The sequence below is a fragment of the Ovis aries genome, chromosome 7 (assembly GCF_016772045.2).
Source record: "Ovis aries strain OAR_USU_Benz2616 breed Rambouillet chromosome 7, ARS-UI_Ramb_v3.0, whole genome shotgun sequence".
NCBI classification, from domain to species: domain Eukaryota; kingdom Metazoa; phylum Chordata; class Mammalia; order Artiodactyla; family Bovidae; genus Ovis; species Ovis aries.
Window position 1 is genome coordinate 43871231 of NC_056060.1, and position 16271 is coordinate 43887501.

Here is a 16271-nt window from a genome sequence, read left to right on the forward strand (position 1 = left end):
TCAGTGCGAGCCTACCTTAGTCAAACATGATTCAAAAACAAGCGGCTGACCTCTTACACAGAGCATTTGTTCTTCTTCTGCTGTGGGTAAAGTGCCAAAATAATGGACTACTCTATTTCTTAGGCTTTTTAATTCTAACCACATCATACCTAGTTCTGTCAAACTCTAACAGCTTGTCTTTATGCTTGATAGCCTTCTCCAGACCAGATTTAAATCGCAATTCTTGATGAGGAAGAAGGTCTTTGGTAGAGATGTCCACTTTCCCAGCATTCTCTGTCCCTGAAATTCAATAAGGAAATCAAACGGTGTCAGTGTATCATACAAATTAGCTGTATCATGTGCAGCAAATGATAGCCTTCATTTTAATGGAAAACAAACAGGTACCACAGGCCAGGCTTTACTTCCTCAGGCATCAAGCAGCACTTGAAACACAGTGAGTTCTCAATCAAGGTTAAGGATCCACCTCTTTCCTTATGGGAATGTGGATTACTAAGGATAACAGACTGTTTAATAAAACAACATAAAAATGCCTTACTGATGAAAAACTTCATTGAGTAGGACTGAATATCATCTTTAAACTACTTCTACATATCAAAGCTAAAAACTAAATAACAAAAGGAAAAAAGAGAAGAAATTTCAGGAAAGGAACAGAAATCAATAATGAGAACTTATCAGATGTTAAAGCAATGATGATGACTATAAAATTACATATTATATTACTTAATTCTCACAATAGCCTTGTAAGACAGTTTTTATTATTTTTATTTTACGGACAAAGAAACTGAAGTTCAGAAACATTAATAAATTCACCAAGTTCAGTTAAGTTAGAAATTAAAAGGTGGAAACAAGATTTAACCTTAGGTCTAACTCTAAAGCCCACATCCATTTCTCGGTCCATGTGTGATCTTCCTAGTGACAACATACCATAAATCTATATATCAGAAAAGATAGCCATAAATTATGATAGAATCAAGATCTAAAATGTGTTAGGAAAGCAACTAGGCTATAATGAAGCCTTTCTCTTTACCTAAAACTCTAGGCCTATTTAAAGTCCTGTCAAATCTTTCTTTTAAAATTAAAAAAGAGAGAGAGAGATTGATTCTTGTGTTCTGAATATAAGAGAAGAACTGGGGCTTCCCTGATTGCCCAGTGGTTGGGGATCCACCTTGTAATACAGGGGATAAGGGTTTGATCCCTGGTCTGGGAAAATCCTACGTGCCATGGGGCAATTAAGCCCATGTGCCATAACTATTGAAGCCCACACTTTGCAACAAGAGAAGCCACCACAATTAGAAGCCCAAGCAACAGAACTATAAAGTAGCCCCCACCCACCACAACTAGAGAAAGCCCATGCTGCAACGAGGACTCAAAGCAGCCAAAGAGAAAAGGCACTGAGAACCACCTGTTTCGTAATAATGACCCTGCTACTGCTGCTGGTAAGTTGCTTCAGTCATGTCCAACTCTGTGCGACCCCACAGACGGCAGTCCACCAGGCTCCCCTGTCCCTGGGATTCTCAAGGCAAGAACACTGCAGTGGGTTGCCATTTCCTTCTCCAATGCATCAGAGTGAAAAGTGAAAGTGAAGTCACTCAGTCATGTCTGACTCTTAGCGACCCCATGACCCTAGAAAAATGCTAATGGAAAAAGTATGGAGACATGTTCTACTTCATTAATAATAATTTTTAAAATGATGACAATAAAAATAAAATAATATGAAATGTCAAAACCCAACAGTGATAGGTTTGGGGGTAAAATACTAATTGTTGTAGACTAGCACAGTATTGGGAGAAGGCAATGACAGCCCACTCCAGTACTCTTGCCTGGAAAATCCCATGGGCAGAGGAGCCTGGTAGGCTGCAGTCCATGGGGTCATGAAGAGTCAGACTCAACTGAGCGACTTCACTTTCACTTTTCACTTTCATGCACTGAAGGAAATGGCAACCCACTCCAGTGTTCTTGCCTGGCAGGGATGGGGGAGTCTGGTGGGCTGCCATCTATGGGCTCGCACAAAGTCGGACATGACTGAAGCGACTTAGCAGCAGTAGCAGCAGCACAGTATTGGAGAAGGCAGTGGCAACCCACTCCAGTATGCTTGCCTGGAAAATCCCATGGACGGAACAGCCTGGTAAGCTACTGTCTATGGGGTGGCAAAGAGTCGCACCCAACTGAGCGACTTCACTTTCACTTTTCACTTTCATGCACTGGAGAAGGAAATAGCAGCCCACTCCAGTGTTCTTGCCTGGAGAATCCCAGGGAGGGCAGAGCCTGGTGGGCTGCCATCTATGGGGTCGCACAGAGTCGGACACGACTGAAGCGACTTAGCAGCAGCAGCAGCAGCATAGTATTTTGATAAAAGAATATGGCAAATATGTCTTAAGTGTCAAAAATGATCATATTCTTTGACTCAGTAATCCCATTCCTGGGAATTTATCCCAAGGAAATAAATCAAAAGATACAGTATTAACATAGTGGACCATTTGTGTTATCATTTATAATTTGGAAAGAGTAAAAATATCCAGTAATGGGAAAATAAATAATCAAATTATAATAAATAAATTTAGTGACTATTTTTAGGCACCCAAAGTTACAAATATGAATGGCAACATAAACAATTACAAAATATTAGTTAAAAAGAGAAAACATAAAATTCTGTATACACTATGATTACTACCTCATAATACCAACCAATCTACCTATATTTAAAAAACAGCTATGAAATAAAGCTGGAACGAAATATCTGCACAAATGGAAAGGGCTGAGTAGATTGTTTTCCCTTTAACTATTTTTGTTATGCTTTGTTCAATTATAAAAAACTGTGAAGAGTTGCAAAAAACGGAGAATTCCTGTGTAACTTTGACTCACCTTCCTTTAATGTTAGTACCTTATCTTACATAACCATAGTACAATTATCAAAAGTAAGAAATTAACTTTGGTACAATATCATTAACTGAATTACAGACTTGGATTTCAACATCTTTTCCACTGATACTATTTTTTTGTTTAGGGATCCAATTCAAGATCCTACACTGCAATTAGCTGTCCTTTCTCCTTAGTCTCCTTTCAAATTGCGACAGTTTTTCAGTCTTTCCTTTTCTTTCACAATCATGCACATCTCCAACTTTTAAATTTTCATCCAATAATTTCAGCATCCATTAGTGGATCCTGCTTGTAGCAATTATTACTATTGTGGTGTAGAAATGATGATTTTCTGTTCCCATAATTCCTTCACTTTATTAATTGGAATTCTATAAGAGCAGTCCCTTCTCCCCCATTTATTCATTTATTCAGTTAATTCTTATTATATTCTTTAGGTTATAATCCAATAGTATTATTATTACTATATTTTTTTTTTTGCCCAATGTTAGGTGGTTTTAATAAGAATATTTTTTAAAAAATGCTTAGAGAATAAATGAGTAAATAAACTGCATCTTACATACCAGGATACAAGTAAGAAAAACAATCACAGACACAATAATCACAGATCCATCACCACAGTGATCCAATTAAAAGATTGCTGCCTACCTGACATGAGCTTCTTCAGTAGTTTCTGGCTCTTGTTTGAGTCACGCTGTAAAATATCTCGTTCTTCATGAGTACATACCTAATAAAGTGACAAAATACATGATCCAATAGTTAAAAGATATTGTTTGCTTGATATACTTAAAAAGTAACTTCAAATTACACATTAGATACAGCAATAAAATAATAAGACTGTTTTTTAATCAAGACAAATATACCAAAAAATATATATACAAATGAGTTTCGCCCTAGTCTCTTTCCACTTCTTCCTTCTTTTATGAAGCATACAAAAAACTGATCTCACTACAAGTGTGCCTAAATGACTAGTTTAAAAAAAAAGGCTAACCTACTTTCAAAAGACAAAAATTTGCCACCAAGAATACAGAAAAATATATTTTTTAAAAAGTTTTCCATTTCTAATCATAAAATTCAAGTCTTACGAGTGAAATTATAAGCAAGTTTCTTATTTATTTATTTTTGGTTGCACCACGTGGCAATGGAATCACAGAGTCTTAACCACTGGACCACCAGGGAAGTCCCGCAAGCGTCTTATTAAAAAGAGTCAAAAAGAGGCAAAATACAGTGCCAACAGTGAAAACTAGTCTAGCTTTTACATGTATTTTGTTTCTTTGCCTTCAAACATTACCTACTTGTAAAGTAATAAACATATTAAGCAAAGAAAAAATTCTATTATAAAATCACTACAAGTATAAGAAAAGTATTATACTTGAAAAAAGGAGTTTACTTAAAAACAATTTCATACTAAGCTTAATTAATAAAACTGCAAGACTTCAAGGCCAATCTGCCTTGCATTACTTTGTTTCTTGAACAGAAGGATCCAAGGGACCTAACAGAAAGCACCGTACTTGCTAGCAGTTGCCTGAGTGGCACATGGAGTTCCGGCCAGCAGCTGTCGGTATTTCTCTAGAGAAAAGCCCCACGTGGGAGGATATTTGCTGCTGTTTTCTGAACATTTTTGTATTAGATACTACATTTTTCAGGTCATCCACTGTCAATCAACTTATTATCTGAGTATATTGAAAAATTAAAGGCCCCACAAGAGAAGGTAAAACAAAGCAAGACAAAATATGCTTTCACCAACAGCAAATGCCACTGTTTCTGCCAGTCAGCTCACCTGGCAGAACAAGCCTTCTAGACAACTCACTTGGGTGTTTGTAACTACAGCTACACTTTTGAGATCACTCACTCGGATAATGAAGCATTATAAAAAGAAGGCGTTCTGGAAAAACAAGCTGTAAAAACCCGAGGATTATGTCACAGTGACTCTGCATCCCTAGAAATATGAGCCACATCTGAGATCTGACGAAAATTTTTGACATTTCAGGCCCTAAAGTTTTCTTGAATTGAATTTCATCTGACACAAGACTTGGATTCCTCACAATATATGTGATCAAAGTCCTTCTCACAAATAGGCCTCATTCTAGGGTATCGCCTTGGGTTTTTGACCGAAGTTCATGCTATAATAATTTACTGGTAGCACAGCACTGTAAATTAACTGTACTTCAATTAAAAAAATTTTTTTTTTAATTTACTGGACACCTTAGGGAAGAAATTTACTAAGAAAAAGAGAACTTACCAGGGGTGTAATAAAGTCAAAAGCATAGTAAAAAACCAAAACCAAAGCGCAGTAAAACAGGAGAGAAATGATTTACCAGAGAACCACAAAACAAGCAGGGGCCAGAACCCTCTTGTTCACAGACAATCCTCCCACAGATCAGACAGTTGTTGATCAGTTTGTGCTTCTGGCCCAGGCAGTCACAAGAGTGGCGACCTGGAATCAGGACTGCAAGCTTGTCCTGTCCCTCTTTTGTATATAAACTGACAAACTTCGTCTTCTTCTTCAAGGAGCTGCTGTTGTCTTGTGCCTAACGGTACAAAGATATCAGAAAGACCATCAAATAATTAATGACAATGAAAGCGGTCAGGAGAGAAAAACCTCAGTTCTATTCAATAATAACTTATAGGGACTTCCCTGGTGGTCTAGTAGTGAAGACTCCGAGCTCCTGCACAGGGGCATGGGTTCAATTCCTGGTTGGGGAACTAAGATCTCACACCTGAGTGGTGCGGTCAAAAAAAAACAAAAACAAAAACTTTGACAAGTTGATAGGTAGTATCTCAGGGGATTTAACATGTATTTATTTGATTACTAGTAGCATAATCAACCATCCTTGTTTGCCCAGGACTCAGGAAATCTCAGAATACAGGACTTTTCAGGGTTAAAACCAGGAGAGTCCGGGCAACTAAGGGGACAAACTGGTCACTTAACTGCTGGTAAGGATAAACATTTTTAATGTTTATTGGTCATTCATATTTTTTCTTTTGCTTATGACAGTCTTTGCTCATTTTATTCCAATTAACAAAAGGCTTAAGGCAGTTTTTTAAGTTCACATTATTTTGGAAACCCTTCTCCACATGTGGTTGCATGGTCACTGTGAATTTTTGATCACTGCTCTTTCATCTTGGTGTAACTAACTACCCTGAATATAAATACTTCTGCTTACTTCATGGGGCTACTTCGGGAGCCAAGAGAGAATATGAAAGAGCTCTAAATCCTACATAACGATGACAGTGGTGGTAGAAGTGAATGTTCTAAAATAGGAACATCTTAAAACAGCTAGAGTTCAAATTCTTTCAATACAAACCCACAAAAAATGTTGAAATTGAAGCCCTGGTGCAGTTCCTTAAATATTTACTATCATAGCTATTTATAATCTCTAAAAGATATTAATTTAATCAAGCTGCAAAAAAAAAAAAAAAGGGCAACCAAACTACCATATAGAAAGGAATATGCCATCATTATCACTCTTTAAAATTCATGCACTTGTTGCCAAGTTGCCATTCTAGACCAATGTATACCCCTTGCTCTCCGAAATGTATCAGGTGTTTCATCTTTTCCATAGAGCCAGAAAAAGCCTCATTTTCTGAGCGCTCACCTTGGCCAAATCGAAAGGTGTTTTGACCTCTGTGGTTGTATCAGGTTCAGTAAATGCAGGAGCTTCCTGTTTGTTTCTCCCTTTTCGCCTACTCCTCTTCAGCTGGTCTCCTGATCTCTGGCCATCTAAGATTTATTTAAAGAAGAAGAAAAAAACATACACACACACACACACACACACACACACACACAGACACACACAAATAGATTGGGAATAGTACCAATAGATTCATTGATAAGTTAATAGCTAATAAAGGGAAGGCAATGCTTAATATTTAGAGTCAAGAAGTCAGGCAGGTTTTTAAATTATCTCTTCCTCTCAAATCAGAATTAAATTCAAACTATCATTTTTCAAGATTATAGTCAATGATAAATACTACTGGATAACATTAAGAAGTTAAATTATACTTATGGCTGATTTACATTGCATGGCAGAAACCAACACAACACTGTAAAGCAATCATCTTCCAATTTTTAAAAAAAGAGTATAAAAAATTTTTTAAAAAGCAGTTAAATTAAATAGAATTCCCTGGTTGCCCAGTGGTTAGGACTCCCGAGTTTTCACTGCCAAGGGCCAGGGCTTAAGCCCTGGTCGGGGGACCAAGGTACTGCAAGTCATGTAGTACAGCCAAAAACACAGAAGTTAAATTAAAATCTGACATTTTATACTGTATAATAATAATGACTTATTTAGTTTGGTGTTCATCTTTAGTACTGTTTAACTTATTAGTTACTTGTAAATGCTACTCATACTGAAACCGGTAAACATTTACTTACATTACTGTATAAAGTTTTTCTTTAATCCTTGTGTTAAATTTTTCAAGTTATTCTGAAACTACAAACAAGAGTTTTTGTGATATTTTCTAAGTTGAAGAAGTCTGAACTAAAACAATATTCCTTACAGATCAAGTAGAAGTGAACTTGGGCTTCCCAGGTGGCTCAGTGGTACAGAATCCACCTGCTAATAATGCAGGAGACTCGGGTGTGATCCCTGGGTGAGAAAGACCCCTTGGAGGAGAAAATGACAACCCACTCCAGTATCCATGCCTGGAGAATTCCATGGACAGAGAAGCCTGGAGGGCTACAGTCCATGGGGTTGCCAAAGAATTGGACACGACTTAGCAGCTATAAAACATGAGAACTGAACTAAAAACATGTAACATGATTCTGCTTAAGTTAGCTGTGAGGGAATACGGGGTGATAGAACACATGCAGTCCTATAAACCAGCCAATTTACCAATATTTCAACCTTTAATTTATTTAAGTTAATCACATTAACTTAACCTACCATCTTTCTTGAAGGACTGCTGCAGAGCATCAGAAGTCAACTCCTGATCATTCTTTTGCCATTTGGTTACAAGCTCTTCTATAAATTGACCTTTTTTGCCCTCATTTCCCTGAAGGAGGTCAGTAACATATTCTCGTATCTCTTCAGCACTCTCAATTGACAAAACATACCTCAAGAAGCAAAGAAATAAGTTGTTAAAATTAGTTTATACTATGTTTTTCAATAATCATAACAGAGATCAAGGTAGTAGAAAACATTTTTTAAGCCATTAGAGTGTTTATTTTGAGCCAAGTTCAAGGTTAGATGCTAGGGATATAAATTTGATTACAACAAAGACTGATGCCAACTACTTCATAGTCTAGCTTTCATGTTATCTTCTTATATTTCTAGAATCAAATCAGTGTTTTGAAAATAGGCTTGTGGGGCTGTCCTTAACATAGAAATACTTTTTAACCTAAATGCGAAAATAACTTAAATATACAGGTGTAACTGAATCACTTTCTGTACACCTGAAACTAACAAATTTTATTTCTAGAATCAAATCAGTATTTTGAAGCTAGGCTTGTGGGACTTTCCTAAACATAGAAATACTTTCTAACTTAACTGGGAAAATAACTTGAAAAAGGATACACACACACACACACACACACACACATATATAACTAAATCACTTTGCTATATACCTGAAACTAATATAGCATTGTTAATCAACCAGATGCCAACATAAAATTAAGTGTATGAAATAAGTATTTATTATTTTTTAAATTTCTCTACTCTGATAGCAGCAGAATTTTTAACATTTTGACAAACATTTTTGAAGGTCATAGAATAACAAAAATATTGTCCTTTTTTTTTTTATTAAGATCACTTTGCAGGGTCTAAGCCTGCACGGTCATTTTTATGGTTCCATACTACCTCGCAAAGCAAGAACTACCTATGTCTTGATTGAGGAATGGTTACAAGGCTACATATACTTGTAAAACTGATCAAATTTTACATTTGAACAAGTGACTCTATTGAACAAAAATTACATCTCAATAAACTGTCAAAAATCACTGCTATTTTTTAAAAAATGTAAGAATACTTTCCATAATTACACATCTGCAGTCACTGTATTTTCCTAGGAACAATACAAAGTACTTGTTTTTTATACTGTAAAACCTAAAATCTCTTTTTTTTGCTAAAAATATGAATATATACTACAAGCTAATCAGTTACAGATTTAACATTCTTAAAAATTATAAATTAAGATTAGCAAAAAAAAAAAGATTAGCATCATATCAGAATGAGTAGATCTACTTTAAGAACATAGGATGAAGGGTTTCTAAAAGTGAAATCTAAAAGGGGTAGGAGTACAAGTCAGTACTTTTCTATAAACCAATCAGACAATATATTGAAAGTGCCTTAAAAACAATCCAGTACAAGTACAATCCAGTACAAGTTAGTATTTTTCTATAAACCAATCAGACAACATATTGAAAGCACCTTAAAAACAATCCAGCAATTCCATTTACAGAACTCTCTAAGAAAGTTATTATCTAAGAGAGAGAAATAAAAGACACAAGAATTTATGCAAAAATGTTAACCATTTCATCATTTGCGTTAGTGAAAAACTGGAGGCTATTTAAACCTTCATTAATGGAAGGGGCAAATGAATTCAAGTTTTTGGACTTTACGAAATCTACTATGTGGTCACTAAAAGTAAAATGTTTGAATAATTATTATTTTTTTAATCAGTAACTTGTTTACATATTTTTTACCATGTCACCAGGCTTGGGGGATCTTAGTTCCCTAACCAGGGATTAAACTGTGCCCTCAGCAGTGAAAGCTTAGAGTCCAAACTACTGGATCCCCAGGGAATTCCCTGACTAATTACTATTACCTGAGAAAAAAATGCTCTCATATAAAGTGAAATAGTAGGACAACCCATAGAGTATATGATCTCAATTGCTATAAAAGAATGTATATATCCATACAATTGTGTGCAGAAAAAAGGCTTCTTTTTTGTAGAAAACCTAAGGTTACACATTAAAATGATTACCACTAACAGAGATGATTAAAAACAGTTGGTTTGTTTTTATTTTCTTTATTCCTTTACAATGAATATATTTTAGAAATGTATTACAATATGCATATGAAAAAACACCAAGAGAGAAATAGAGTTATCTCTGGGTTATGGTATTATGGTAATCTTAGTTTCCTCCTTTACCCTTTGGTGATTTTTTTTAGTTTTCTACAGTGACTATATTACATCATTCAGTTCAGTTCAGCTGCTCAGTCGTGTCTGACTCTTTGCGACCCCATGAATCGCAGCACGCGAGGCCTCCCTGTCCACCACCAACTCCCAGAGTTCACTCAGACTCACGTCCATCGAGTCAGTGATGCCATCCAGCCATCTCATCTTCTGTCGTCCCCTTACATCATTAGAGAAGGGAAAAAATTCAGGTATCAGACCATGACAGTATTACATGATCTGAGGAAACTGTAATATAGACATACTGATATGAGATACAAGAAAAATTATTACAATAATGCTATATTCTTTGAATTAAAAATATCACATAATTGTCCCATCCTTGGTAGTAAATGTACTAGGTTCTTTACCTAATGTGGTGGTTGATTTGCAGAGTCAGAATCTATAAGAGAAAAAAACCTGTGCTTTTGGGCCTCCTTAAGAGCATTTTCTAATCAAATACAAATTTTTACAAAATAGACAACTGTTTTTAATGAATTTTAAGATTTAATCAACTTGATCCCCAAACTTAGTAGGCCCCATTAAAAGATTAATTGGTATCAAGAATTCAGAGAGCTGCAAAGAACCTCAAAGTATCATTTAACTCTGGAATATGCAAGGCACTAGGGAATTACTTAAAGAGTTTTAGAAACAACTGAATAAATGTCATTTTAAATATTTAACAAAGAATAATAAAGAGCAACATACATCCAAATGTGTTAAACATCAAATCTTAACAAAATAGATCCAACCAAAACTAACGCTGCTGCTGCTGCATCCCTTCAGTCGTGTCCGACTCTGTGGGACCCCATAGACGGCAGCCCACCAGGCTCACCGTCCCTGGCATTCTCCAGGCAAGAATGCTGGAGGGGGTTGCTATTTCCTTCTCCAATGCATGAAAGTGAAAAGTGACGGTGAAGTCGCTCAGTCGTGTCTGACTCTTCGCGACCCCATGGACTGCAGCCTACCAGGCTCCTCCATCCATGGGATTTCCAGGCAAGAGTACTGGAGTGGGGTGCCATTGCCTTCTCCAGAATGGGATATTAATCATCCATTAAAAAGAATGCAATAAACTAATGCAGACTGTGGAATAAGGTTTATTTTGCTAATTCTGTGTACAGACCTTAATGTCCCATAAATGAATCACTGATTAGAAAGGTAACAGCTTTATGCTGTCTTTTTAAAAAATTCAGGCCACTTGTGTCGAACTCTTCAAGTTAGCACACTATTATAGTATATCTGGGTAATTCTCAATTAAATATCAGCAAGACAAGGCACAGCAAATCTATACAGCAAATGCTTTCATCATGGCATCATAGCTTGTTGTGCTACAGCTAGTGAAAACCTAGAAGTGGTTCCAACAGCGCTAAATTATAGGTAGCTTTAGTGCTTGTTTTATGTTTCGGACAATTCTTGTCTAACTTATATTTATAAATATTTTTAAATACAAGCAAGTATACAGCCATACTTAGTGCTGCTACTTTAAAACAGAAATTTCTGATCACTCCTCTTCCAACTGTGTGAATAAGTTTAACTGAGGAAAATCTAAGGCTGCAAAATGAGCTATTAAACCACAATCTATGAGAATTAGAATTTTCCTAATACTGTATAAGCAACACAATACAACTGGATTCTGAGACTGAGAAGCCTGCAACTATCCAAACTCCATTGTTGATTCATCAAAAATAGCCTCAATCTTTTTTTCTTTTAACTGATAGATTTTTCTTTTCTGTTTGGTATATTACAAAGCTTCATTATTTCATTTGACAGCATTCTACTGCTTGAAAAAATGTCTGAAAACTACTTAACTTGATCTTGCCTTCAAAGAAGGGTAAAGCCAAGCCATACAATTAGGCTGGATTGGTTTTCTTTTCTTTAATCTTAAAAAATATCTTTAAATATTTAAAATTTTAAACAAATTGACATATAGTTGATTTACAGTTTTGTGTTAGTTTCAGGTGTACAGCAAAGTGATTTAGATATGTACATTTTTCTCAGATTCTTTTCTAAGTTATTACAAGATATTTAATGTAGTTCTCTGTGCTATATAGTAAACCATTGTTCAACTGTTTCATATATAGTGATATGTATTTGTTAATTCCACACTCCTAATTTATCCCCTCCCTCTTCCCCTCTGGTAACCATAAGTTTAGTCTTCTATGTCTGTGAGTCTGCTTCTGTTTTGTAAACAAGTCATTGGTGTTCCTTTTTAGAATTCCACATATAAGTGATACAGAATTCACTTAACTGGGATTTTTTGATAATCTATTACCACGTTCAAAATTACCCTTTAAAATAGGCTCTCTTAACTCTCTCCTTGCCAAAAAGCTTATTTTCTCCCAAACTCAGAAATTCACCTTTCTACAAAAGCTCTACAGCTGCAATTTAAGTTTCAGCATCAATGAGCAAGAAGCCAAATCAAGAAACACTTCTAGGTTCTTAAGTCTATTTTTTGTAGAAAATTTTCCCTACTCTTGAACTCTGCACTGACACCTACCTATTAGTTCTCCATTCATCCCTTGCAATTAATGTTACGAGTTTCTCAAACCTTAATCAGACTCCTTTTCCCATGCTCCCCAATACCCTGCACTTCCTTCACCTCTGCACTCATCAACCATCTTTGCTGTCCCAGCACTTGGTATGCAGTAACGAAAAAAAAAAAAAGTTAAATGAACTGCAAGCAGGTATTAAATCAAATCACCACTTCCACTTCACAAGAATCATAAATTGTTAAAGATAATCAGTGCTCATTATTCATTTTACAGAAGAGGAAACTAAGGTACAAAATCGGAAGCTAAGTTGCCTAAGGTTCCGAAACTGGTGAATGACCACAGGAAACAGAACCAGGGATTCCCAAGTCAGGAGGTATCTTTGCATAGCACCACGCCACCCTTATTTAAATTCAGGCCCTATTTGACACAAAGCAGGACTGGGCAAACTACTGATAAAATGTTCAGAGCAAGGAATTTCTGAAAAAACAACTTGGCTTACCCCTTCTTTCCAAAATGTATAAGGAAAGATAATAGGGATTTGGCGTTTTCCTGGGAAAAGAAGGCCCCACCAGCCGATTGTGGAGCATGACACCCTATTCCAGAAGCTAAACTATAAAGCCGGAGGTCAAAATTCGGCGCTTGGAGATAGACAGCAGCCTTTTTATTAAATTTCTTCATTCTCATCAACTTTTTAGTCCTTTTTCCGCTTCCCCGTTTGCTTAGTCAGTACACATCCCAGAGCTCCTTCCCGCCTCGGACCCAAACCGGTCTTACTGTATGATCTCCTCACTGACATCCAGGCCAAAACTTTTCCGCAACTGCTCCGTGCACCAGCCCACCAGCTGCTGGCGGGACGCCGCCCCAGCCACCGCCATTTTCCCGAGCCGGAACCAGCTGGGCTGCAAAAGCTCGGCGTTCTACACCGGACTAGGCCCCTAGCAAAACCGACCTCGCTCGCGCGGGTTCCGCCAGCCTGCACCGCCCCGCGCCTTAGCACCGCCCCCAACGCAGATCCCTCCCACCTATGCCTCCTCCCACTTCTTCCCGCCCGGTGTTTGCACTTGAATCCGAGCTCAATCCGCGCATGTTTCTTCCGCATTGTCAGATGTAGGGCTCGAGAACTGGGAATTCTAAGATGATACAAATGTCTCTAAAAACTACAGTTTAGGAAACAATACCCCGTAACCTAAGAGGCCAGCTTTTATATTGTTCTGGTTTTATTGAAAACACTTAAAAGAGCACTTGAAAGCTGTAAGGGTTTTCTCTGGTAGCAGAGGCTTTATAATACTGTTAGTCGTCTAATATCTGATTCAGGCTACTTTTAAAACCGCTATTTGCTTTTTTGAGCCAGGTCTTTTTTATTAGAGCCAAGACAACTCTGTAAGCTCGAGGGAGGAAAGAAAAAAAAAAACTTTAATAAAACAGGTGCTGGGATTTGGCTTTGATGACCTTCAATATGAGTTCTCTATTGATTTTTGAGAAGTTAAAAGTGCATATATATGGGAAAGGTGCATATATATATGGCTCGGTTTCCCTGGTGGCTCAGAAGTTAAAGCGTCTGCCTGCAATGCGGGGGACCTGGGTTCGATCTCTGGGGTCGGGAAGATCCCCTGGAGAAGGAAATGGCAACCCACTCCAGTATTCTTGCCTGGAGTATCCCATGGACGGAGAAGTCCACGGGGTCGCAAAGAGTCGGACACGACTGAGCGACTTAACTTTTCACTCTCGTATGGGAATCTAGAAAGATGGTACTGATAATAAATTACTTGTAGGGCAGCAGTGGAGACACGTAGAGAACAGAATTGTAGACACAGTTGGAAGGAGAGAGTGGGAGGAGTTGAGAGAGTAGCTTGGAAACATATTGCCCTATGTAAAATAGCTAATGGATATTTGCTGTATGATGCAGGGAGCTCAAATCCGGTGCTCTGTGACAACCTAGAGGAGTGGGATAGAGTGGGAGGTAGGAGAGCGGTTCAAGAGGGAGGCGACATATGTATTTCTATGGCTCATTCATGTTGATGTACGACAGAGACCAGTACAATATTGTAAAGCAGTTATCCTCCAATTAAAAACAAAAATTTTAGAAAAGAAGTTAAAGGTTTTTCAACTAAAGATAACCAGAGTTAAGGATCTTTTTGCTACTCCCTTTTCCTCTGGGACAACAAACTGGGGAAAATTTAGCCAGCTTTCTCTGGGAACCTGATATATTTCATTGGTCAATTTAATTGACTGGCTTTGTGTTACATGTATAGGCTTTTCATAATTACATTAATTGGATGTTGTTCCTACCTTATGTTAGTTTTCACCGATATAATCAAAATCAGATGTGTGTTGATTTATGTTGAGACTAGACTATTTTATTAATTTCAAAAATATATGGCTTTCTCATTTAAAAAAGACTGAATTTTCATAAATTATGGGTACAAGTTTTGTTTCTTCATAGAAATCTGCTACATTTAGTACAAATTATAACATCCAAATCCTTTACCTGTTTTTATACATGCTCTCTTCCCATTACTAGAGGAATAACTTCTTGAAGACAGAGTAATTTAAGCTTTTTGTACAATAGGACATTCTAGCTCCTCAAGAATAAAAGTGTTCTTTTTTCACAAGGAATATGTTATTGATTGTACTATTTGTAATATATGCAATGTAAAGCCATTTATAATATTACCATTTATTAAAATAAATTTATGCCTGAGCAAAGCAAGCACACCTATTTAATATGCCTTAAGGATATTCGTTTGTATAAATTTAGGCAGAAATTTCATCTGTACATACTACAACTTTCTTAATGCCTTAGGCCTTTAAATTTTTCAGGTTCACGCTATACAACTGTCTAGTTTATTTAACAGGAACGGAGAAGCACTTTTCCAAAGCAAATATTTAAATTAAGAATTTTTAAGTATCACTGCTTTTCCCCTAAGTTTTTACTCTAATATGCCTCCTTCCTTATTATAATTGGCGTTAAAAAGACAGACATACAAACAGATATAGTAATACATAGTTTGCCTCTGTGTGTAAAGATATATTTGCAATACTTAAAGCAATTTACTTAGCATGTTGACTAAGAGAAAAGATCAGCAGATTCTCTATGCAGCTCTAATCTCTACAAGGATCTGGGAACTGGGTAATTCAGTCCTTTGTAGAAGCCACTTAACTGAAAAGGAAATAGTGTGCATTGAAGAAACATTGTATACTGAGAGGGGTCTGATGATAAAGAACAAGGAGGAGAACCCTGGGGCTTGTTGATTTTTCTGACAGGACTTTGGCTGTAATCTTAGTCTCTAAAATTTAGACAAAGCTACAGATAATTTGCAATACCACCCCTCCTATTATAATGTTAATTTAATCTGCTGTCTAGATTCTCTAATTCAAAAACAAAGTAATTGTTGATTCTTTTAAAGCACTAAGTAGCCTTTATTCTGAAAGTTCAAGCATAATTTATTGGAGAGAATTAATGCCATGCTTACACTTTCAGGGTTGCCTTTCAAGTGCGGGTTTAACAAAGTACATCCTAAGGCAATTTCATCTGATCAGGTTTTGTGCCTGGTCTTCGCCGTGTGAAAATCATTCCCCAGGTGTATTGTGAGTAATTAAGATAAGCATAGGGATAGAAAATAGTTATGAGTCCTAGTCTAAAGTCATGTTCACTACGTGTCACAGATGTACCCTTAACAGATTTGACATATTTTTAAAGGAATTCTGATTTCATATAGGTCTAGAGAAAATGTTTTATTATTATAATGTTTATTTTTATGTAGGTACATTGGCTTAGGCCCTAAA

General features: G+C 36.6%; 1 protein-coding gene across 2 annotated transcripts in view; it reads right to left on the reverse strand.

Moving 5' to 3' along the window:
* Window positions 1-13431, reverse strand: part of TRIP4 (thyroid hormone receptor interactor 4) — a 50561-nt gene extending 37130 nt beyond the window's left edge. The window contains exons 1-6 of one of the 2 annotated variants that reach the window (XM_012181364.4): window positions 13260-13431; window positions 7761-7930; window positions 6474-6598; window positions 5193-5405; window positions 3523-3601; window positions 150-279 (exon numbers count right to left, since the gene is read on the reverse strand). In XM_012181364.4, the coding sequence (XP_012036754.1) occupies window positions 150-279; window positions 3523-3601; window positions 5193-5405; window positions 6474-6598; window positions 7761-7930; window positions 13260-13360 (818 nt within the window). In that variant the 5' untranslated portion in view covers window positions 13361-13431. Of the gene's footprint in view, window positions 1-149; window positions 280-3522; window positions 3602-5192; window positions 5406-6473; window positions 6599-7760; window positions 7931-12984 lie in introns of both variants that reach the window. The other variant, XM_012181362.4, reaches the window with a different exon arrangement.
* Between the last annotated feature and the right edge of the window lie 2840 nt (window positions 13432-16271).